The sequence below is a fragment of the Phoca vitulina genome, unplaced genomic scaffold (assembly GCF_004348235.1).
Source record: "Phoca vitulina isolate PV1807 unplaced genomic scaffold, GSC_HSeal_1.0 scaffold6, whole genome shotgun sequence".
Taxonomy (NCBI): domain Eukaryota; kingdom Metazoa; phylum Chordata; class Mammalia; order Carnivora; family Phocidae; genus Phoca; species Phoca vitulina.
The window spans coordinates 52,032,003-52,057,545 of NW_022589709.1; the positions used below are offsets into that span (position 1 = coordinate 52,032,003).

The 25,543-nt window shown below is 35.8% G+C and overlaps 1 protein-coding gene and 1 non-coding gene across 3 annotated transcripts in view; both read left to right on the top strand.

The window, feature by feature from the left end:
* CERT1 (ceramide transporter 1) overlaps positions 1–25,543 on the top strand; it is a 112,725-nt gene that overhangs the window by 7,850 nt on the left and 79,332 nt on the right. For both annotated transcript variants that reach the window (XM_032404182.1, XM_032404181.1), the window contains exon 3: positions 23,858–23,974. In XM_032404182.1, the coding sequence (XP_032260073.1) occupies positions 23,858–23,974 (117 nt within the window). The remainder of the gene's footprint in view (positions 1–23,857; positions 23,975–25,543) is intronic.
* Positions 18,015–18,207, top strand: LOC116632518. The gene has a single exon (XR_004299453.1). It is a non-coding gene; the product is annotated as a U2 spliceosomal RNA (small nuclear RNA).

Here is a 25,543-nt window from a genome sequence, read left to right on the forward strand (position 1 = left end):
TAGATTATTATGCTAGAGGACAGAATAATGGATGCAAACATGTTTTTAATCTTGAAGTGTCAAATTTGCATATTGTCAAATGCTTGTTAGTTATTACACTTGATTCTTTGAAAATACATTGTTGGTTGATGTGAAAATGGGAGGAATGAAATTTTATCTTTATTGTTTACTATTAGTATTCCTAGAGTACTATGTTAGTTTCTATAGAGTTAAATATAGTTACCCTGTTTTGAGTTATGAACTGAGGTGATAGTGCATGGCTTATTTAAGGAAAAGAAAAAATTTTAATAAACAATTATATTGGGGTGCCTGGGTGGCTCAGTCGTTAAGCGTCTGCCTTCGGCTCAGGTCATGATCCCAGGGTCTTGGGATCGAGTCCCGCATCGGGCTCCCTGCTCTGCGGGAAGCCTGCTTCTCCCTCTCCCACTCCCCCTGCTTGTGTTCCCTCTCTCGCTGTGCCTCTCTCTGTCAAATAAATAAATAAAATCTTAAAAAAAAAAAAAACAATTATATTGCATCTGCTCAGAAAAAAACAACTTGTTATTTCTTTGTAGTTTTTTTTGTTGTTGTTGTTATACCTATATTTGCATGCAGAACTTTCATTGTGGTACATGGTCAAAGAAATGGGTAGGAAAGTGATACAATTTGAAAGGAGATGAGGAAGGGACCTAGTGGTATTCAGTAAGCTAAGCAGTGATAGAGAAAGTAAAAATATGAATGAGGCAACAGATTCTGAGTGGTAGCCCTCGATACAGTAAAACAGGTTGTAGGGAGAAAACAAACATTTATATTCCTGAAACCCTTCAACTTTCAGTCTCTTCCTTGCTCTGTGGGTTCAAAGGTTCACTGTTACATATGTCAAGGAAATTACAGAATATAACTGAATTCAGTGAACTTCTCACAGTGAAGTTTACAAATAGAACATGCACTTGAGTTAAATTACAGAAATGTAATGCTAATCTTCTCTGTTAAATAGGTATCTTTCGCTTTTCTTAAGTATGGGCTATTATATGTATCACTTCATCTCGGAAGACAAAAAGTAAATGTCAATGTTGAATTTGCTCACATGGCACCCTTATAAAATTGACAGTATTCATATGTGAAGAAATCTGGACTTGAAGAATTGTAACCATTAACATATTACTTGTTGGTGAACCTGGTGTCTGAGCCCACCTTTTCTGATAGAACCTAATTCATTGTTAAATTCACTTTTAACTTTAGTTTAACAATTAAGTCATTCTTAATTTATTTTAATCATGTTCTTTGGCTATGTGATGATAAATTGGGTGAAATATTTTCAAAGAATAAAGTATTTCCTGGGAGAATTTATTATTTGGAAATAATTCTTAATGTAAAGGGATTGTGAGTGAGTGAGTGAGGAAAAAAACAGTACTTCTTCATTTTATGAAAAATAAGCTATCTGTATGTAGAGTAAATGTATAAAGAGTGTTGAATTTCTGAATTACTCTAGTTTGTTATTTGCTTAAGACCTAGTCCATGCTACAAAACTTGCCAAATAGTAGATGTTCAATATATGTTAGTTGTATTTTTTCAATCAAAAGTAGTGTTTTTGGAGTATTTAAACTGTTTTTTATTTTTTAAAATTCTATTTTTAAATAAAATACTCATGGTAAAAAAATGTGATCCATGGCATGAAAAGGTTTAAAAAGTAAATGCTTCTCTTTGCTCTTAGTCCTGCATTCAAGAAATAAAAAGTTAAATTTCTGTTTTGTTCTTCCAAATAATTTGAATGCCTTTCCAAGTATTTATTTGTTTATATCCTTCATTTTTATTTACACAAATAGCATCATATTAAATCTCGACCTTGTTTTCTTTTAGCATGACTTGGGTGTTAACTACTATATTCTGTTGAATTGTATGGATGTACCATATCTTGTTTATTTGCTCCCTTCCTCTTTTTGGACATTTAGATTATATCTATTTTTTTTTATTGCAAATGTTGTGGAAACAAACATTTATTTTAAAATTTGTTAATAGTTACTGTCAAATGACTTAATTCAAAAGAGTACCACTTTTCACTCTTACCAGTAATGTATGAGTGCCTATTTTCCCATACCCTCAAGTATTGAGGAAGTTGGGTTTGGCAGATGTTAAAATATTTGTCAAACTGCTAGATAAAAATAATATCTTAATATTTTAAATTGCATTTTCTATTTATGAGAGTAACTTCATATGTTTATAGGCCGTTTATATTTCTTTTTCCTCTTCCAGTCATTTATTCATTTCTTTCTTTTCTTTCCTTATTGATTTATAGAAGCTCCTGATAACATGGTAATTGGCCATTTGTCATATTTGTTGCAAATACTTTCCACAATTTGTCATTTGCGTATTCTTTCCTTGTTTTATAGTCTTTTATAGCCTTACAGAAATTAAAATTTTTTACTTACTCTTACTGACCTTTTCCTTTATGGCTTCTGCATTTAGTTATGTTTAGATAGTATTTACCACTTAAAAGACTATAATATAATACATAGCTATATTTTCATCTGAAATTTACATTTGAATTTTATTCCTATGAGAGTTATTTTAGTCTAAGGAATGATGTGGGAATTTAGCTTTTTATTGTTTTCCAAATGACTGTATATTCTAATGCCATTAGTTGAATAATTCAGCTTTTCTCTACTGGCTTGAAATGTCACCTTCATTATATATTACATTCCTGTGTGTGTACTTGGGATTGTTTCTGCTCTCTCATCTGTTCACTTGGTTTGTGTATTCCTCTTCTTTGTAGCATGTTTAAAATTATATTACTAATATTTCATCAACATTTCATGATTCTTTCATGAAGATAAACGAAGTGATTTCTTTGCATTTACTGAGATAAGATGTTTTGGGAATTAGGTAGGTAGAGATATTTGGTATAATGAAATAGTAATGTCTTTAGAATTGGTTTGCCTAGGGTCTGTAGTCCCAACTCACCCTAGGTATCTGACTTTGTATACCTGAAACTTTGTAGAACTTCTTTAATTACCAAATGAATGGAATTCCTGTTACTCTTGTAGGTTGGCTATAGGGAAATATATCCACAATTTCATGGTTTAATATTTTCAGAGGAAAAACTGCAAGGTAGTGAAAATGTTCATTGCTGGATTTTAAAAAATTAAAGCCAAATAGTTCTTTGGTAAGTAAGGGTTGAAGGAGAAATTGAAAGATCTTGGCAAAATTAAAGAAGCTAATAGAGATGTAAAAGCAAGGGAAGGAAGTATTCAAATTGAAGAAAACTATAAAACTAAACAAAAAAGTTTTAAAGTGCCAAATAAAGACTAATCAGATCCAAAAAGTTTTTGAAGGTGGAATTATAAAGTAAGAAATTATGATACAGAATAATGTTTAGCAAACTGGATATCACCAAAGATGAGTAGTGTGCCATAAATAATCGTTACACAAGGAACTCTAGATTAGTGAGAAATTTAAGAAATTGGCCTTTTATGAAGTATGTAATTTTGCTATATTGAACTGGTAGAAAGAGGAAGGTATATACAACAAGTAAAAGTGCTAGATAAGATATTAGTTGGTAATTCTTATTTGAGGAGCATTCGCCTATGAATTTCTAAAGAAATTAGAATCTTAAACTACTAAGATTTATGCCTTGAAAAACTAATAATATCTGTTCAGTTCATTTGGAAACATCTTTTGTGTTTAGGTAGCTTGAATGTGCCTTGAATAATGTAATTCATATAATTCAAATATTTAAAATATTTGGTAAAAGGTTTTTGTTTTGTTTTTTAAGATTTTATTTATTTATTTGATAGACAAGTAGGCAGAGCAGCAGCAGAGGGAGAGGGAGAAGCAGACTCCCCGCTGAGCAAAGAGCTGGACGTGGGGCTTGATCCCAGGACGCTGGTATCATAACCTGAACCCAAGGCAAATGCTTAACCAATTGAGCCACCCAGGCACCCCTGGTAAAAGGTTTTGTAAGTGGAAAAATATAAAAAAGAACACTTGTTGAAATGTAGGACCCAGAATATTGAAATAATTTGCCCAAAATTATGTAATTAAAGAATGTAATTAGCTTGCTAGGTTTGCCCTAACAAAGTACCACAAACTGGGTGGCTTAAACAACAAATTTATTGTCTCCCAGATCTGGAGATTAGAAGTCAGATCAAGGTGTAATCAGGGTTGGTTCCTTCTGTTGCTTTTAGTGGTTTCCTGACCATCTGGCATTCTGGTGCTTATGGATGCATTAGTCCCATGTTTGCATTCATGTTCACATAGTGTTCTCTCTGTGGACATATTCATGTCCACATTTCCCATTTTTGTAAGGACACCAGTCATATTGAATTAGGGGCCTACTCCAGTGTGACCTCATCCTGACTAATTACATCTCTATTACCCTGTTTCCAAACAAAGTCACAGAATTCTGAGTTATGCAGTGTTAGGGCTTCAACAGGTACATTTGAGCACACGATTCAACCCATGACACTAAATACTTGAGTTAAGACTGCAACCCAAGTCTCCTGATTTCCATCTGGTGTTATTTTATCACGTGTCACTGAGCATAGGAAAAAATGTATATATATGATGTATTTTATTTTGTGTAAGATTTGCAAGAACATGCCTGTTAAATATTTATAAAGCAGCTCTTTGAAATTTGTGATCTACTATTAATGCCTTCTGTTAAATCTCTATGATAAATATAGTCTACATTTTAGCATTGATGTTTCCATAAAGCAAGGAATATACATAATTTTCTAGATTTGCCTGCTTAAAACAGTTAGCAGGAGGCTTATTTTCTTAGTTTTCTTGAAGGTCTTTTAAGCTTCACATATACCAGTTTTTGTTTAGTATTTTTATTCAGCATTATATCTTTTAATTTCGAAAGTGCTTAACATTTCATTCATGGGCTCTGAAGTCAAACGTGGGTTTCGTCTTGTCTCTTCTTATGGCCAAAGGTACCTTTCTCTGAGTTTCACCTTCCTTAACTGGTTAGAGATGGGGAGGATATAAGATCTAAGTATGGGATGCTTATGTGTATTCAACAGAATAACATAGAAGCACTTGTACAGTTCTTAGTATATAATAGGCACTCAGATTTCTTTATTTTAATGTTTGTATAAGAAATAAAGCCTACAGTTTAAAAATAAAGAAAAGGGGAAGCTGGCAAAGCCTTTTATTAAAGGGTGACAAAGATGGCAGATAACTTATTAGAGCCAGGATATGTTCCATTTCCTATTTGAAAAGATTCTCATTAATTTCCTTTGACCACTTTTCTTCCACCAAGTTGTTCTGTTTCTCTTATTCTCTCTTTACATATATATGTGTGTGTGTATATATATATGTATATAAATAAACAGTTAAGTTTTTATATGCTTTCTGCATGTTCCTGACAAACTTTTTTCCTTGTTCTATTTATGGTTTTAAGTCATGTCATGCCTTCTTAAAACTCAGATTTATTGAAGTATAATTTACATCCAGTAAAATTCACCCCTTCTAAGTGTACAGTTACAGGTTTCATAAATGAATACAATCATGTAATCACTACCACAATTTCCATCACCTCAGAAGGATATAGACAATTTCCATCACCCCAGAAGGTTCTCGCCTGCCTCTTTGTAGTCAGTTATCTCCTTATCCTCAACCTCTGGAAACCACTGTTCTTGTAGTTTTGCCTTTCCCAAAATGTTATATAAATGGAATCATACAGTAATGAAGCTTTTTTTGTTTGGCTTTTCATTTAGCATAATGCTATTGTGAGTCATCCATGTTGTTGCATTTATCCCTAACTTGTTCCTTTTTGTTACTGAGTACCATTCCACTGTATAGACATACACAGTTGTTTATCCTTCACCATTGAGGGATATGTGTTTGTATCCAGATTTAGGCTACCATAAGTAAGGCTGCTGTAAATATTCATGTGCAGCTGTTTGCGTAAACTTTCGCTTTTATTTCTCTTGGGTAGATAACTAGGAATGGGATTGCTGGGTCATACAGTAAATGTATGTTTAACTTTATAAGAAACTGCCAAACTGTTTTCCAGAGTGGCAGTACCATTTTATTTTCCTACCAACAATACATGAGAATTCCAGTTGCTCAACATTTTGTCATTGCTTGTTTTTTGTTTTTTGTTTTTATTTTAACTAGTCTAGTAGCTGTGTAATAATATCTCGTTGTTTCAACTCACATTTTCATAATGACTAATAATGTTTTATATCTTTTCATCTGCTTGTTATTTGTATCTCTTTGGTGATATGTCAGTTCAAATCTTTTGTTTCTGTTTGTCTTCTTGAGTTATGAAAGTTCTTTGGATATTCTGGATACTGTAACTTTTATCAGACATGGGTTGTTGTTTTTTTTTAATCAGACACATATTTGGCAAATATTTTCTCCTAACCTAAAAGGCTGATTTTTGTCACTATCATCAGAAAATCAGTTACATTTAAAACATATTTAAATGTATATTTTGCAGACTTTTTGCTCTGAATTCTTAGGAGCCCTTGAAGGCTATTTATTTCCCAGTATAGTTTACAGAGATACCAGCACTATTATTAGGTTTTTAAATAGGTTATTTATAGAGAGGTAGCATTTCTCACATTCTTTAAATTTTTATTTTTTAATTTGGGCATACAGTGACACTAAGTGACAGAGCTTTAGATTTAAAATTACCTGCTTACAATTCATCATGTAGTCAATTCACTGGTATTGCTGTTGAGCTTCTTTGGAGTAAGTGCTATGTGTGCTTGACCTTTGTTGTTTCTTCACTGAAACAAGAAAACCATGGCTGATAAAGAATGATATATTCTCTTGGTCCCCAAGTTAGAGAATATATATTATCCAACAATTATTTCTTTTAAAAGTATATGTACCCACTAGTGAGGATTTATAACTTCAAAAGGAAAAAGATCACTTATAAATTGATCATAAGGTACTAAACGACCAAAAAGCCATGAGTAGTTGAGGCTCATCCAGAAATTAAGGTGGTCTCTAAAATAATGTATCGAGGACAGGAGACAGGGTTGGGTAATGATTCTTGAAACTTACATATAAATCCAGTTTCACGCAGTGAAGTTTTCTCCTGTTGTTAAAGTTGTTAAGTGGTTTCATTTAACTTTTAAAAAATTAGGAAATTCGGGGCGCCTGGGTGGCTCAGACGGTTAAGCTTCTGCCTTCAGCTCAGGTCATGATCCCAGTGTCCTGGGATCGAGCCCCGCATCGGGCTCCCTGCTCAGCTGGAAGCCTGCTTCTCCCTCTCCTACTCCCCCTCCTTGTGTTCCCTCTCTCTATGTCAAATAAATTTAAAAAAAAAAATCTTAAAAAAAAAAAAAATTAGGAAATTCATCTCAGTAAGGATGCATATACTTTATCTCCTTGCCCAAAGTCAGTGGGTTAAACCGAAAAGGGAGAACCAGAGATAAGACAATAGAAGAGAGCATTTTAGAAGCTGGAAAACAGATGGACAAGTGCAAAGTGAGTTAATAGGTCCTGGAAACCCAAATCCTAAGTTATCAGTTGGGAAATCTGAGAACTAGATTTATATTGCAATAATATAACACTTTAATAAGAATTTGGATATGAAAGTTGTAAAAAATAAGGATACAGAGTATCAGTTTAAGAAGCAGTCAGATCCCCAGATTTTTCTCTCCCAACTCTGTGTGGTTGGGTGGTTGACCTACCCCTGCACTAACCTGGTAAAGATAGGAGGTTTATTCTTTTTTTTTTTTTAAAGATTTTATTTATTTGACAGAGAGAGAGATAGCAAGAGCAGGAACACAAGCAGGGGGAGTGGGAGAGGGAGAAGCAGGCTTCCTGCCGAGCAGGGAGCCCGATGTGGGACTCGATCCCGGGACCCTGGGATCATGACCTGAGCTAAAGGCAGACGCTTAACGACTGAGCCACCCAGGCGCCCTAGGAGGTTTATTCTATAGGGATAATAAAATAGTGGTCTCTGGGCTGGAGAGTGCGGAAATGCAATTAGAAGCAATTGAAAACAAGGAATGATACTAAAATAGAGGTGGTTAGGGGAAGTGTGCACTGAATACGGAGACCTTAACTTCACCCTATTCACTTACGTGGTTCAGCAAGCTCTAAGTGACAAACTTTCATACTGAGGGCAGGAGATTGCTGGAGACTTGTCTAGATCAAGGGTCAGCCAGCCCAACAGGAAAGACCTAAAGATAACATCAGAGCTTCTTCAACAAAGTAGCCCAACTGGATTAGCCAGCAGTGAAGCTCATCTTTGATAAAATGCCCATACATAACTTTTCAGATTCCAGTCAGCTTTGTGGATCCCCAACTCTTAGAAATGAACAGACAGTCAAGGACCACCAGGCATATGAGGTTTCCAGTATGAAAAAGATCAAGAGAATAAATACAAGATGAGGCAAGAAATTTTCAAATATCCCACAAAAATAAAGAAAATTTGGTTTCTCTGTATTCTCAGAGAATTTGGAATCATGAAACAGAAATGTATACTATAAAAAAGAAAGGATTAAAAAGAGCTGTCAGAAATTATAAATACGGTAGCAGTGATGAAAAAAATCAGAAGGTTAGAAGATAGAATTCTAACCATTTCCCAGAAAATCGAGAAGATAAAAAAGACAGTGAATGAGAGAAAAGATAAAATTAAGGAATGATCCAAGAATTTTAATATTTGAGCGGTAGAAACTTGAGGAAGAGAGAAGAAAGGTAGCATCAATAAAAGACTGCAAGAGCATAAAAATCTTGATTTCAAAAACATAATGAGTTTACTGAGATGAATGTAAGAAAACATTTTATAGAAAACATAAAAAATAAAAGAATACAAGAAAAATTCATAGAAATAAAGGACATGAGTTTTGGGGTGCCTGGGTGGTGCGGTCGGTTGAGCGTCCAACTCTTGGTTTGCGCTAGGGTCGTAATCTAAGGGTCCTGGGATCAAGCCTGGTGGGGCTCTGCGCTCAGGACAGTGTCTGCTTGGGTTGCTCTCTCCCTCTGCCCCTCCCCTCTCTTTTTCTAAAATAAATAAATCTTAAAAAAAAAAAGACAGGATATGAGTTTTCACTTTGAAAGGGTCAAGGAAGGCCCGGCATATTAGATGAAAAAAGACCCATTATTAAAGACACGTCCTTGTACTGAGTCAGACCACTGGGAAGAAAGAAGATCCTGCATGCTTCCAGAGAGGGAAAACAAATGACAACAAAGGATGAGGTTTCAAAATGACTATGGACTTCTCAAAACACTAGAAGCTAAAATGCAATGGGCCATGCATTCATGCTTCTGAATAATTATTTTCGACACTAAATTCTATATACAGCCAAACCATTAAGGCACTATAAGGGTAGATAAAAGCATTTTAAAATGTCTCAAAAAATTTACTTCTTGTGGCTTTTAAAATGTCTTATTTATGTTAATTCATTTTAAAAGGTCTTATTTTAGATATGTATCTACAGATGAAATGATATGTTTAGAAGTTGCTTCAAAATAATCCATCTGGAAGGGCTTGAATTGGTGGGAGTAAAAAGGGGGTTTATTACCCTGTTCTTTATTTTGCATATGTTTGAAAATTCCCGTAATAAAAAGTAAAAAACACGCAAATACACATTCTACAAAGCTTTCTTTTAGAAAATGTGCCCTATCAAAACAAGGAAGTATTAAATAACAAAGAGGGAGATATGGCAGAGAACATTGTTCTCAAAGTGTGATCTCCAGGCCATTAGCATTAAAATCAGCTGTGAACTTGACAGAAATGCAAATTCTCGGGCCCAATCTCAGACCTAATGAATCAGAAACTCGGCTATGAGCTTCAGCATTCTGTCTTCTAGTGATTCTGATGCATGCTGAAGTTTCTTGCTCTCCTAAAACAAGAAAAATAGCTATGCTCAAGTAAAGAATGGATATCTCATTATCTTAACTGCGCTTATTCTCTGGGCTTTGATATTTGATCTGACATTTTAAATGAATGGAGTCATTATACATAAAGGCAGAGGAATTGCTATTAGTTGTGTTATTGGTGCTAGCAGTCTGAATGGACAATGGATATAAAAGGTTCAGACTTTGGTAATTGTTAAGTCAAGTGATTGTCTCAGAAACGGAGTAGTTATGAGTCGAACAGATGAACATCCGCCAAATCAACCTTACTGCTGGTCTAACTGGCACCTTGACATTCTCTGCTAATGATGTTCATTGAATTTTCCATTATCTAGAATGTCTTTTCCCTCCTCCACTATCAAAACCCTGTCTTTTCTTTGGGTCCAAACCAAGCCACAACTTTTCAACAAACCATTCCTCATCTTGTCTTAACTATAAGATTCTTAAAAAAGAAACATGGACTAAGCAACTGTTAGTGCTAAGCATTGTTAGGTATTTTATGTTACCTCCTTTAGTCATCCTAATAATCTCCTTGAGTCTATTAATTGATGTCTTCAAGTAATTTAAGATGAAAGAATTAATATCTAAATTTCTCAAGTGAAATGAAGTATTTCAGGCTCAGTGAAAAAAAGAAAATGCATTATACTATCCTTTCTCTGCTGGGCTTCAGGCTCTCTTGGGTTATAAGGTTTTGCATGATCAGCCGTCTTCTTAAACTTCATTTCTTGCCAGACTTCCTCCTCTCCTAGTGTCATTTCCAGTCATGCTATACTTTCAGGGTTTTATCTAGGCTTGCTCTTTCCTGCCACAGATCTTTATATGTGCTTTTCTTGCTGTTTGGAATGTTCTTTCTTTCTTCCTCTGTTCATTCCATTTCATCCTTCTCTTGGCTCAGGTATTATTACTTCCTTGGAAACCTTCCCTGGCCTACCTGACTAGATTACTTCCTTTATTATAGGCTTTCTTAACATGATGCACCTTTCTTGTTTATGGCTTGTTAACAGTTGAAGTTTTACATTTCTTGTGTGATGATGTGGTTAATGTGAGCTCCACAAAGTTAAGGACCTATTCATTCTTACCACTGTATCCTCAGTGCCTCAAATGGTACTTGGTAAATCATAGGTGTTCATAAATATTTCATTGATTGGCTGGTTACATAGATAAATAAATGAATGAAAGTTTTAAATCATGGTTGTCCAATAGAAATATGTGAGTCACAAATACAAGTCACATATGTAATTGAAAATTTTCTAGTAGCCACATCAAAAAAGGAGAAATAAATGAAATTGATTTATTATATTTTATTTAACTTAATATCCAAAATATTGTCATCCTAATGTACAGTCATAAGAAATTATTACTGGGGCACCTGGGTGGCTCAGTCAGTTAAGCATCTGACTTTTTTTTTTTTTTAAGATTTTATTTATTTATTTGACAGAGATACACAGCAAGAGAGGGAACACAAGCGGGGGAGTGGGAGAGGGAGAAGCAGGCTTCCTGCAGAACAGGGAGCCCAATGTTGGGCTCAATCCCAGGACGCTGGGATCATGACCTGAGCCATGAGCCAAAAGCAGATGCTTAACGACTGAGCCACCCAGGCGCCCCAAGCGTCTGACTCTTGATCTCAGCTCAGGTTTTGATTTCAGGATTGTGAGTTCAAGCCTCATGTTGTGCTCCGTGCTGGGCATGGAGCCTACTTAAAAAAAAAAAAAAAAATTACTAAGATATTTTCATTCTTTGTTTTCTGCCAAGTCTTCAAAATCCAGTGTGTATTCTACACTTACAGCTCATCTTAGTTCAAACTAGCCACACATGGCTAGTGACTACTATATTGGACAGCACAGGTTTAGATGTCAAAGCATATTGAAAATAAATTCAGGGCTGCCTGCATCATGGTCCAGCCTTTACCTCAGGGTAAATATTAAAAGCAGGGTTTTGTTTATTCAGAAATTCCCAAAATTGAGGTAAAAATAAGAGACAAAATACTCAGAGGGTACATCAAGTCAATATGTTAAATGAAAAAAATTGAAATGAATACTGAATATTTCCCTCAATATTTGCGTGTTAGGTTTACAAACAGAAAAGGAAAACAAAGTCTTAGGAAAGATGTTATGCAACTGGGGACAGTGAGATTATGCAAACTAACCTTGTCTGGGAATCTTAGGTTCTGCTCTCTTAAAGTAGGTAACATTTTTATTAAGTGGCTCTTGTTATTTTAGCATCTTTTATTGTAGGGTGAGTCTTGGAAGGTTTCTCTGGCAAAGTATTACTGTATTTTAATGAGTCTGACGATCAACTTTAAGATGCACTGTTATTTTATATGTCACATTGCCAATTCTAGTTGATACCATTTGTAAGACAACATCCTAAAATTTGTGTGTATGGCGGGGAGTTCTATAATGGGCAAAATGAGGTATTTGAGTAGAAATCTCAAAGAGGAAAATTAACGTGGTGAATGGAGCCCTGGTAAGGAGCAGCAGTTGTCAAGTTCCTCCAGGGCTAGTTGAAGGAACTATAAGGAGGTCTGTCTGGCTCGAGGCCTGTATGGTTTATAGGCAAGGGGAAAGTAGTAGGAAAAGTAGGCACAGAGGTGGTGCTCCTAGTTGTCTAGAGCCTTGTGGATCATTGTAAGGACTTTGACTTTTTATGCTGAGTGAGAAGGGAAATTATTGGAAGCCTGAGCAGTAGAGTGATTTAATCCTAGTAACAGGATCACTTTTGGCTGCTTTGTTAGGAATAGATTGTAGGGCGCCTGGGTGGCTCAGTCGTTAAGTGTCTGCCTTTGGCTCAGGTCATGGTCCCAGGGTCCTGGGATCGAGTCCCACATCGGGCTCCCTGCTCGGTGGGAAGCCTGCTTCTCCCTCTCCCACTCTCCCTGCTTGTGTTCCCTCTCTCGCTGTCTCTCTCTCTGTTAAAAAATAAACAAAAAAATCTTAAAAAAAAAAAAAAGAATAGATTGTAGAAGGCAAGGATGGAAGCAGGAAGCCAGAATTAGGCAGCCCTAAGTGGCTATGCAAATAATCCAGAGGAGAGATAGCAGTGGTTTGGATCAGAGTAGTATTGGTGGAGATTATGAGAAATGATTGGATTCCAGATTTATTTGGAATGTATAGCTGACAAGGTTTGCGGATTTGCTGATGGATGCCTCATATGATGTGAGAAAAGTGAAGGGTCAGGTGATTCAGGTCTAAGCAATTGGTAGTTACCATTTACAGAAATGTAGAAGCCTGCAAGAGAAGTTTGGTGAAGCAAATCAGATGGCCATGTTTGGATGTGTTGAGATTCCTCTTAAGCATTCAGGAGAAGATACAGAAGAGGCAATTAGGTAAAAGTTTGGAGGTTGGAGGAAGAGGCCTGGTTGAAATTATAAATTGTGTATGTTTGTGTGCACATGAATGTACATGTGTCACATGGTATGTGTCTGTGTAAATTTATCTTTTGATCCTCAAGTCATTGACTGTTTCTTCAGAATTCCTTTTTTTTCTCCTGTGTGTTTAATCTTTGATTTTAATATTAGTGATTTTGTCAACTGTTTGATGACATTGTCTCCCTTTAACAATGGGATATAAAGAGAGAGTAAGCAGCTGGCTTTCAGGGGACTCTTGTAAGGAAAGAGACAGCTCTTTTTATAAATCATTTTTAACTTTTATTTTGGAATAATTTTATACAAAAAGTTGCAAGAGTAATTTGATAACTTCTGTGACACCTATTTTAATTTATTATTAATTATTATTATTTATTATTTAACTTTTAATTTTGAAATAACTGTGCTTTCACAGAAATTTGCAAAAATAGAGCACAGGGGTTTTATTTATCCTTCATCCAGTTTCTGTGCATGGTAAAATCTTATGTAGCTGTAGTACAGTTGCAAACCCGGAAGTTGATATTGGTACAACCCACAGACCTTATTCACATTTTACCAGTTTTACGTGTACTCATTTGTGTGTGTGTACATGTGCATGCATGCAGGTGTGTATATGTAGTTCTATGCAATTTTATAACTTGTAACCACCATTACAATAAAATACAAAACTGTTTCACCAGCAGAAAGAACCCTCATTCTACCCCTGTATAGTCACTGCTATCTCTCTTCTCTCCCTCCAGCCTACTCTCTCATCCCTAACCCCTGCAACCAGTAATCTTTTCATCATTTCTGTAACTTTTTGAAAATTTTACATAAATGGAATCATACAATGTTACCTTTTGAGATTGGCTTTTTTCCTCAGCATGATTTCCTTAAGATCCCCTAGGGTATTGAGTATATTGATAATTTGTTCCTTTTTATTGCTGGGTAGTATATGTATAACAGTTTGTGTACCATTCACTGGTTGAAGAACATTTAGGTTGCCTTCTTTTGGGGTCTGTTACGAATAAAGCTGTTAATGAACACTGGTGTGCATGTTTTTATGCGGACGGTAGTTTTCTGAATTTCAGTCTCCACATTCGATAAATAAATGTTTTTTCAGTGTAGGTCACTGTCCTAGGGCCCGAATTATACTGGTGTGCCAAACAGGGCCTCTATTGTACACAGTCTTTAATCACAAATGGTTGTATAGATACATTAAAGTGCTCTTAAGGCAACGGGCATGATTAGGATCGCATTGTACATGTGCTTTTGTAACCTCTTTATTTTCTTCCCACATATTAAGATGTCAAATTTCCAACCTTTGGAAATACTGTTTTTGAATGGATATCTAATACTCTATTATGAAATGAACTTTTGCTATTTTTGGACTGCTTATTGCATCATCCAGAGGTCCACTCAGGGAACCAGAAACCACTGCAGGTATTTCCTCAGAAAGTGTTCAGAACTCAAAGAACAAAAGAAAAACATCGTGGGTAGTGTATAGGTAGTAACTGCAGAGACCAGCTTTTACAAATCCTAGGGCCAGGGGAGTGAAGGGATGAAGTTGGGGTTATCAGAAGCTGTAAGTTGGATAGAGAGCCCTGTAGAGTTGGGAGTTGGATCTCTGAAGAGAATGGGTTGCCCACTGGTGCTGGTACCAGTATCACAGGAGCCTTTTGGGACTAAGGCTTAAACCTGAGTTGAAAGGACTGCTTGATTAGAGAGTACTTTCCGAAGCTGAGGCTCAGACATCTGGAGACGGTCTCACTGTTTATCTGCTATCTCAGAAGGAAATGCACTATGCAACTGAGTCTCAGACATCTAGAAGGAAAAGTATACCCAGTATAGTTGGTGCTAATATCTCAGTAGTTTGAAGGGGGATGTTGTAGAGCTCTACTTCGCATATCTAATAAGTGGCCCTTGCACAGTCGATGCTGGTACATCTGAGGTGGCTAGGTGAGTCTGGTTCACGCAGTTCTAAAAGAGGCTGGAGACTGGAACTGATTGTCCCTGCCAGGAGGAAGGACCTTTGCTGGACAGATGATGGAAACAGTATGCGATCAAAAACACAAGTTTTTTTTTCTACCTTCCTCCTGACTTCGTCTCCTTCTAGCATGTTGTCCCTATTGGCAGAACCTAACAAAGGAGACTAGTAGAGGAAAATGTAGTTTGTAGCATCCCAGTAGCAATAGCATAAAACAGTATAAAAGGGTGGATTTAAGAGAGACAATATGATTAATAAGTGGCATGCTCATTATCAAATGAGCTTTTAAAGAATTCCCTACTGTGGGTCTGAGTAGAAGGTCTTCCAAATGAATCTGCAAAAGCCAGATTCTCATTTTCTCCTCTCACCCCAGCATCCCTCCAGCCCATCAACTCCCCTTAATTAGTATATGGGCATCTGAATTAGGCCTAGATTATCAGGCTGCTGTTATGCTACCCTCCCCCACATCTACTGCCCCTTGTCTCCCCCAGCCCTACCTTGATTGTGAAGCAGGATCATAAAGAAAAGCAGACAGGGAATTTTTCTCAGGACACTATTGGCAACTGTAGCATCCAGTTTCTAGTAGCAGCAGTGCCAGTAGTGGCTTCCAAGGCCCAGAAGAGGAAGAGGCCCTTCTCCACACCGATGACACTTGCGGTGTAGTCTCGGAGTTCTCTTACTTAGTCTCCCCTGGCTCCTTTCCATTTTTTGATCTTGTTTATTTATATTTCTTAGCAATATGAGCTGCCTGATACCTTCAAAATCAACCCCAGTGAGCAAGAATCAGTTTCTCTTACTTGTAATTTAGAGCACCTGTTTGATGTATTTTATTCGAATCTGATAGGGTTTATTTAATTCCTTGATTAAGTAATTGAATTGGTTGAACAAAGAAATTTTAATATTTTGTGTTTATTTGTAAAAAAAAAAAAAGAGAGATGTTTGGCTTAGATCATTTTAAGTCTTTGACTTCCATGAGCTCTGGACAGGATATTTGGCAATGAGTAGAATAAGGATGAAATCTCCATTGTGGTGGTACTGGGTGGCTAAAACTTTAACAGAAAAACCAGACAGGCATCTTTTTGACCAACAGAACCTGAGAAAGGTTCTGGTACAACCAGGGCTGATAGAAAATGAGGAGGGAACCCACAAAGGAGAAGCCAGAGAAGGGGAATTCAAAATTGTGTAAAAACTTTACCCAAATCTCTGGTTGACTTCTGAATCATCTATGTGTGAGGCAGATGAAAAGTAGTCTGAAAAGTGATTGGAATAACTTGCCACCTTGGCAGAGATGTGGGGGAGCTAAAACTCCTTTAAAGAACACCTGCCATTTTTTTTTTTAGCTGTAGGTGCCGGTAGAAGGAATGTAGTTAGTGAGGAGATAATCCAGGAAAAAAGAGCTAGAGAAAGGGAACCCCAAATTCTGAATATAAAACTCTGCCCAAGTTTGTACCTGACCCCTCATTTGTGTGTGTTGCAAGCCAGAGTGAAATTACTCTGAACTGAGATCCTAGCTGCTGCCCATTAAACACATGACAGAATTAGCAATTTGGGTCTGAGCATGTTAATTGCCTGCTGAAACAAAAACAGTATTTTTCAGAACAATATAACAGAATCCAGAGTTCACAACCTAACATTCACAATATTCAGGATCAACTCAGAATTACTGAACATACAAAGAGCCGGGAAATAACACATTCTCAAGGGAAAAGACATAAATGCCAAATTCAAGATGAACAAGATGTTAGAATAATCTGACAAGGATTTTAAATTAGGTTTTATAATTATGTGAGGTAAAAGAAAATAGTCTTGTAATGAATGAAAAGGTAGGCCATTTCAGCAAAGAAAAAATATATAAAAAGAACCAATGGGAATTTTAGAAATGCAAAGAACGATATCCGAAATAAAAACCATTCATTCTCTGGGACTTATAGTAGATAAAGATGACAGAGAAAATAATCAGGATTTTGAATACAGATCAAAAGAAGTCGTTCTTAACCCAATTTGGAGGGTTTTTTTGTTTTTGTTTTAAATGAGCAGAATTAAATGGGTTTTTAGGAGTCTTGAAAGAAAAGAAAGTGAAAAAATATTTGAAGAAATTATAGTAAAACTTTCAAAATCTGGTGAAAAATATAAATTTACAGATTCAAGAAGCTCAACAAACAACAAGACAAATAGAAACTTAACACATAGTCAAACTGCTGAAAACCAAAGATAAAAAATCTTGTAGAGAAAATGACACATAAATGGGGAGATTCAAAGTACCATACACTTCTTGGTAAGACATGGAGGCCAGAAGACATCTTATAATGGAACGAAATAAAAAAACATTATCATTCCAGAATTCTGTATTCAGTGAAGATATTCTTCAAAAATGAAGTTAAATAAAGATATGTTTAGATAAAGGAAAACTAAAGAGAACTTGTGGGCAGACCAATATGTCATTAAGAAATGCTAACAGAACTTTTGCAGGCTGAAGGGAAATAACCCCCAGAGGCAAACAGATCTTTAGGAACTAATGAAGAGTATCAGAAAAAGTGAATATGTATCGGTAATTATAGGATTATTTTTTCCCTTTTAATGCTTTTAAGATACAGAAAATATGCATAAGCCAAGGTCTAAAAAAACTGAAGTTGCTAATAACTCCTCCACCGAGAAAACATGCCCACATGACTTCACTGGTGTGTTCTTTAATACATTCAAAGAAATAGTCCCAATATCATGCAAAGTCTTTCCAACACTTGTTATGTTGCCAGCATAACTGTGAAACCTAAACCTAATAAAGACATCACAAGAAAATTAATTACAGCTCTATGGTGGACATAAATACCATATTCCTTTACAAAATATTAGCAAATCAATAGTATATAAAAAGGTTTATGTATCACTTCTCAGCTTTTTGGCTATGATAATGTGTAGTATCTATTCTTATCATTTTAATATCTGATATATACTCTATCCAAGGACAATATAGTAAATGGATTTTGGGAACAGAGAGATGGAATAGGAGCTTGCTCCATCTCCACTTCATGCGTCGACCTTGTATTGTAGTATCTCCAGGAATGGTGCATCCTCTTGGGACAAAAAGAAAGGAGGGGGGATTATATGTCATGACCAAACGGACTTTATCTCAGGAATTCAAGGTTAATTTAATGTTGTAAATCAGTCATTGTAATTTGCCATTTTAACAAACTAAAGACAAAAATTCATAACAAATTTCAGTGGATGCAGAGAAAAAAAAAAGAATCTTGACAAAATCGAACATTCATTTAAATTGAAAAAAAAATTCTTAGGGAACTAGAAGTAGAAAGGAAAATCAGCCTAATGGAGGGCATCTACAAAAACACATAATTTAACATCATACTTAATAGTGAAATATTTTATGCTTATCACCTAAGATTAATGTCAGGGCAAGGATGTCTGCCTTTACCACTTAAACGTTAACCTTGTTTTGAACATCCTAGTCATTTCAATATGGCAAGAAAAAAGATATAAAAAGGCATAAAGATCAGAAAGGCAGAAGGAAAACTATTTGCAGATGGCATCAATGTTTTACAGATTCCTTAGGTGTATTATTTAAACAGCTGGTAGAAGTAATAAGTGAATTTTGCACAGTCATGGAATATAAGGTTAATATACAATTATGAGATGTATTATATATTATAAACAGTGAAATTTTAAAAACAATTTCATGTACAGTAACATAAAAAACACAATACTCAGGAATCAGTCTGTCATCGTGCATTGTACCTGTACAGTAAGGCTAAATGAGATTGCAGAGATAAAGAAGACATGAATAACTGGGGAAATGTCCATGGATTGGAAGGGTCAATATTGTTAAGAGATCACACCGTCCTGTATTACCCTGTAGAAAACCTATCGAATTATTATTCACAACCTGGTACTAAATGTGTCTGGAAATATATATGTAAATGCAAACTACCTAGATTAGCCTAAGCAGTTTTTTAAAGGGGAGTAAAGTTTGAGGATTTAACACTACATGATTTCAGGACTATTAGGCAGCAATAATTTAGCGTTTTTGGAGTAAGAATACACATTTTTTTAAAAAGCTTTTATTTTTAAGTAATCTCTATACCCAACGTGGGACTTGAACTTACAACCCGCAGATCAAGAGTTGCATGCTCTCCTGACTGAGCCAACCAGGTGCCCCAAGAATAGACATTTAGATCAGATGGAACAGAATAGAGTCCAAAAGTAAGCCCAAACAAGGATGTGGAGTAACTGGATTTTGATAGACTGCTGGTGAGAATTTACAACTATTTTTGGCAGTTCCTTAAATGTATACCTACTTTATGAGTTAGGCATTCTACTCCTAGGTCAGAAGTGAAAATATATATTCATACAAAGATATGAATTTTCACAACAAATGTTTTCAAAATAAAAAAGTGGAAAAAAATTTTTCATCAACAGGTGAATAAGCAAAATATGCTATGTTTATTATAATTCTACTCAGCAATAAAAAGAATCAGTTACTGGTAAGACATAACAAAATGGATATATATATGTAATATCAAAATAGACTAAGTAAAACCACTGAAGCACAAGAGTACAAACTGATTTCATTTACAGAAATTTATTTAAAAATGCAAACTAATAAATAGCAGATGAAAGCAGATCCCTGGTTTCTGGAAGGTGTTGTCAGAGGGAGGGATTTTACATAGAGAGGATGAGGAATCTTCACAAGGGCTCATGTAAATGAAAACCTTTCCATCTTGATTGTGGCAGTGATTAAAATGGATAAAGTTTACTATATATTAATGATAAAAGTTCGTTAAAATTTTGGTTGACTTTCTTTGAATTTCTAAGTCTTCTTACATTCTGTCCGCTGAATTTAACCTTTTAGATAGTCTTTTCATTCTACTCTTGCCTCCACCAGAGAAATCTTTTCTAAAGCACCCTGTCATACTTTTCTAATGTTGGCTTTTGCGTCTTCTCCAGAACTCTGGTTCTGGCATTTTCCTTGTTGTCTTCCTGGGAAGTCCCTTTCTGCTTCTTTTCCTGGATCTCAAATGCTTCTTAATTCTCTTGGTTACTCTCTCATTTTGGTTACACATATCTACCAGATTTGAAAGGTGAATTTTTATTTATCTTCATGGTTTAGAACTGTCATACTGATTAAGTGGCTGGGTGTAAAACCCTTAAATATCATTACTATACACTTTTTTCTTGGACTACTTAATTTTCTCATAGAAGAATCTTCGTGCAGGCAGAATGGGAGCGAAGGAACAAGTGTGGGTGCTGGCTCTCTGGGAGTCAAATAGGGGAAAGAAATGAATATGAATACTTCCTTAATATGAGTATTTCCGTATCTGCTTTTTTTTTGTTTTTCCTTTCCCCACACCCACTGCTGTGTAGGACTGTCCTTACTTCTTAAACGTGTCTGATATCATCTCTCTGAGAGGTAAGGGTGGGGCCTCTAATATTGCACACTGGTAGAGCAATAGGTGAGTAGTCACCAATGCTTGGGATTACAGGGATTTAGTTGCGTCTTTTAATGACTTGATCAATTTTGTTTTCAGCTACACGCTTACCTTTACCTTTATGGCTACCTGATGCCTCCAGTTCCCTTGCTTTTCCATCATTGCATACAAATTGGCTTGATTTCTTTTTTCTTGTAGATATTTAATTTTTAGCTTTCTCAAGCCTGCTAACTCAATTACCACATTCCATCTTGTCAAGAGGCGCCTGGGTAGCTCAGCTGGTTAAGCGTCTGACTTTGACTCAGGTTATGATCTCATGGTTCTGGGATGGAGCCAGCGTCAGGCTCCCTGCTCATTGGGAGTCTGCTTGTCTCTCTCCCCCTCTCTCTGCCCCTCTTTCCACTTCTACGCACGTGCTCTCTCTTTCTAATAAATAAATACAATAATAAGTATTGTCGGAAATTTTTGTTTATTTTTCTCTGTGGATTTATGCCTCTTGTTCCTATAAGGTTATTTTGATTGATAGTGGAAGCTTTGGACTGAATGTGTCCTCCCAAAATTCATGTTAGGCTTTAATTTCTCATTGTGATAGTATTCAGAGGTGAGACCTTTGGGAGGTAATTGGGTTTAGATAAGATCATGAGAGTGAAGCCCACATGATGAAATTGGCACCCTTCTGAGGGGATGAGGAGACCAGAGAGCTCTCTCTCTTTTATATGAGGACACAGCTAGAAAGCAGCCATCTGCAAACCAGAAAGAGGGCCCTCACAAACACCCTACCATGCTGACACTAAGATCTGGACTTGTAGCCTCCAGAACTGTGAGAAATTTCTGTTTAAGCTACCCAATGGTATTTTTGTTATAGAAGTCCAAAGAACTAAGACAAACCAAGACAGTAGATATAAGTGCCATTTCACCTTTTGATAAATTTTTTTGTCCCTAACAATGAATTTTGACAGGGTAAAGTATGAGGCCCACCTACATTTTCCTTGATATTTTCCTTTCTGTTGTTGGCTTTATTCTATAGCATGCATTCTCAGTGGGGACACAACTTGGTTTTTGGGAGAGTAAAGTAATCTGACTTGTGTTCATTGCATTTGTGTTTGAATCAAGCAATTATCTGTTACATGTTGGGAGGTGTTGTATGTGCATTGACACATGTGAGCTTGGTTGTCTAGACTTCAATATTCTCTGAAACACATCCTTTTGAGAAGTCTGTCATTTTCTTTGCCCTGTAGACTTACCTTGCCTTGCTTTTACACATTTTGGAAACTCAAGGCTTCTGTGTTTACAAACTCTGTATCCCCTGACAATTGGTTCATCACTCTTTTATGCCACCAACCGGTCAGATTGTTGATGGTAGAACTCGCTACCTTTTTTTTTGGTACATTTTCTGTCAACCACCATCTCTGTATATAGGTATGGAGATACTGCATCTCATAGTAATGGGTGACATTCCATTGAAGTTTTCAAATTCTTTAATTCCAGCTTTCTAGACTGTCATTTTATTCTATCTCTATGCAACTCTATCAAAAGCTTGAATTTTCCACATTTCTAAACTTTGAAACAAGGAGAAGAAATCATAAGTGGTATACTTGGTAGATTTAGAAATTTGGCAAATTTTACATACTGATTTTAGATTTTATTAAGTCACACATATCCAGAGGAAGCCTAGTGGTAGGTTTCTGTTTTCAGGAATATTTTAAATGTGGCACTGTACTCACTGGAAGATGGTGAGGAGGTTTTGGAAGATGTCAAGGAGGAAAAAGTGTTTGCTGGAAAAACTAGTAAATTTTGAACTAATATGTATTTTATTTTCTAAAGCTTTAATGAGGTTACTAAACAACAATACAAACTGTAAAACATTTTCAGGAATGGTAGCTAGAAATATAATGAGAATGATTATGAAGTGAAAGTTTAAAAACTTCTGGGCTATTTAGAACAATAGACTGATCAGTTAAAATTATTTACTTGGTTGTTCTTTGCTCCCTCCAAGGAAACTCTTTCAGTAGCTGGATTCCATTCTTAAGGCTTGAATATTTGGCATTTCATTAAATTTATAGTCATTATTGATGAGTGTTTAAATGTTGTCTATTATGTGTTTCTATATTCATAATTACTGAAGCAGGGTATGCATTCTTGTTTTTTCCTTTTTCTTCTTTCTATTATATTCTATCCCCACCATAGTCCAAACTATGATGTCGAGCTCATTGTGATTCAGAAAATGCTTAACTTATATCTTTAGCCAGTCAGAACTATGATTTGTTGTTTTAATCTTAAAAGAGAAACTGTTTTGTAATCAAAAGAACATTGTGAAGTTACAATGTTTTTGCTAAACAGATAGGAGATAAAAGATTGATGCTGTTAAAAGGAGGAAAGAATAAAGAATAAATCTTGGAAATGCAATATGTAGAATCAGTTCATCAAATAAGTTTATTATTACTTTGACCAGAGAGGACTTTCTCCCCTCTAAGAATAAGATTATTCACAGGAGAAGAAATTGGTTGACTATACTCTGTCTGGGAGAAGAAGAGGTGGTATATGTGATGTGATCCTGTCATATTTGAATGCATTTACTTAGCAAAAATCAAGGATATAAAATATTCATTTTATATATTCTTAGGAAGAATGTAAAAGACAACCAAATAATTGATATTTTCACTGGATGTTTACTTTTTGTTGCAGGCAGCTTCTTCTATCTAACATAGGTCTAATGTAATGTTTATTTTATTTTTGCTTTTCACTGGAAGCTCTCCTGGCTGTTATTATCAAAGACATTTAAAAAGTTAGAAGTTAATTTGAGATACTTTGAAGGAAATGTTAACATTATTTTGTGATAGAATGTAAAAATATTTTGTTTATCACATTTGATGAAATACAACTATTCATGATGAGAATTTACTTTTGAATAATGGAGGCAGGAAAAAAAGTAGTAAACACCTTCCCTAAAACTTATTTTGGTGGGTTTTTTTGTGCTTATGGTGACGTTCCCACTGGTTAAGCTAACTGAAAGCATTTGATGAAAATGTTAGCTCTGTTTTTTGAAATAAATTTATGTATCAACTCATTTGTAGGAATAGTTGGGTGAAACTTAGTTTTTGGAGCTCTTGTTGTGCTCTTTATCTGAGACATCTTCAAAAAAGTTATTTGAGTAGAAAAATATAAAAAAAATAACAGGAGTCTCCCACCAGCCAGAATGGATATGTTCATGTTTTTGCTCTTGGGTATAACACTTCTAAGAATATAATTAGCTTTGCTTTTTATTTTCTACTTTTTTCTCCACAGCCTCATGATTTTGATGAGTGCCGATTTGATATTAGTGTAAATGATAGCGTTTGGTATCTTCGTGCTCAGGATGCAGATCACAGACAGCAGTGGATAGATGCCATCGAACAGCACAAGGTAGGGGCTCCAGTGTCTACCTGTCCATGGAGGGTTAGGCAAGAGATTGATAGTAACTCCTTTAAAAAGTTTTGAGATGTAGGGGCGCCTGGGAGGCTCAGTCCTTAGGCATCTGCCTTCGGCTCAGGTCATGATCCCAGGGTCCTGGGATCGAGCCCCACAGCGGGCTCCTTGCTCAGTGGGAAGCCTGCTTCTCCCTCTCCCACTCCCTCTGCTTGTGTTCCTGCTCTTGCTATCTCTCTCTCTCTCAAATAAATAAATAAATTCTTTTTTAAAAAAAGGTTTTGAGATGTAATATGTGTTATTAAAAAGTTGAACATTGGGGCGCCTGGGTGGCTCAGTCGGTTAAGCGTCTGCCTTCGGCTCAGGTCATGATCCCAGGGTCCTGGGATCGAGTCCTGTATCGGGCTCCTTGCTCAGTGGGGAGCCTGCTTCTCCCTTTCCCTCTGCCTTGCTGCTCTGTCTACTGTGCTCTGTCTCTCTCTCTGTCAGATAAATAAATAAAATCTTTAAAAAAAAAAAAAGTTGATTATTTGGGTGGTAAAGATTAAAGCAGTCCAGATATAAATTTTTGAAATAATTTTTTTCTAACACTTCAGTTGCTCTAAGGGAGTTTGTTATGACAAATATTTTTAATTGGTTTTTTTTTTGAAGATCTAATTGGCCTTATTAAATGATTCATGAGTTGGGCGGCACTCCATCTAGCAAGTTGAGAGGCACACCGACAAATGTTCTTCATTGTTAATTAAAACAAAATATACCCTTTTTTTAATAAAACAAATCTTGATTTTTATACTTAGGATTTGCTTCATAGTGAATGCCTTTTGTATGATCTGGATAAAAGGTTTTGAAATAATATTGGATGTATAACCCTAATATTTAGAAGCTTCAGTGTTAATTTTTGTAATTATGCATGCATTGTTATATTGATAATTCAAAATTAATACCAAATTGTTAAAGCATGATGATAGCCATTTGGGTAATTTCATAGTGTAAACATTTGTAAATCATTTAATTTTTTCAAATAGGGAGCTGTTTAATAATAAACCTTTAGCAAGTATTTCCTTTGTAAATGTATAAGCCACATTCTTGTTATTTAAAGTGTGAATAAGGGGCACCTGGGTGTCTCAGTCAGTTAAGTGTCTGCCTTCCGCTCAGGTCATGATCTCAACTCAAGTCCTGGGATGGAGCCCTGTATGGGCTCCTTCCCTGATCAGCGAGGAGTCTGCTTCTCCCTTTCCCTCTGTCCCCCTCCCCCGTGCTCTCTCTTTCTCTCTCTCTCTGCCTCTCTCAAAAGAATAAATAAAATGTTTAACAAAAAAAGTGAATAAGTGCTATGTAGACTAAAGAAACGTGTGATATCAAATCTGCATTATTAGCTATTTTAGTTTATTATGATAAAACAAGGAATAGGGAAAGGTGTAAATTCATGATGCCATTCCTGAGTGTGACTTAAAAGAACTTTGTACTTACTCATATGCTTGTCTGTACTTGTTTGTTTGGGTTTCACAGAGTTGTAGTTGAAACACCTGTTTTGGTCATTTAACAGGTGCAAAACATGTACCCACA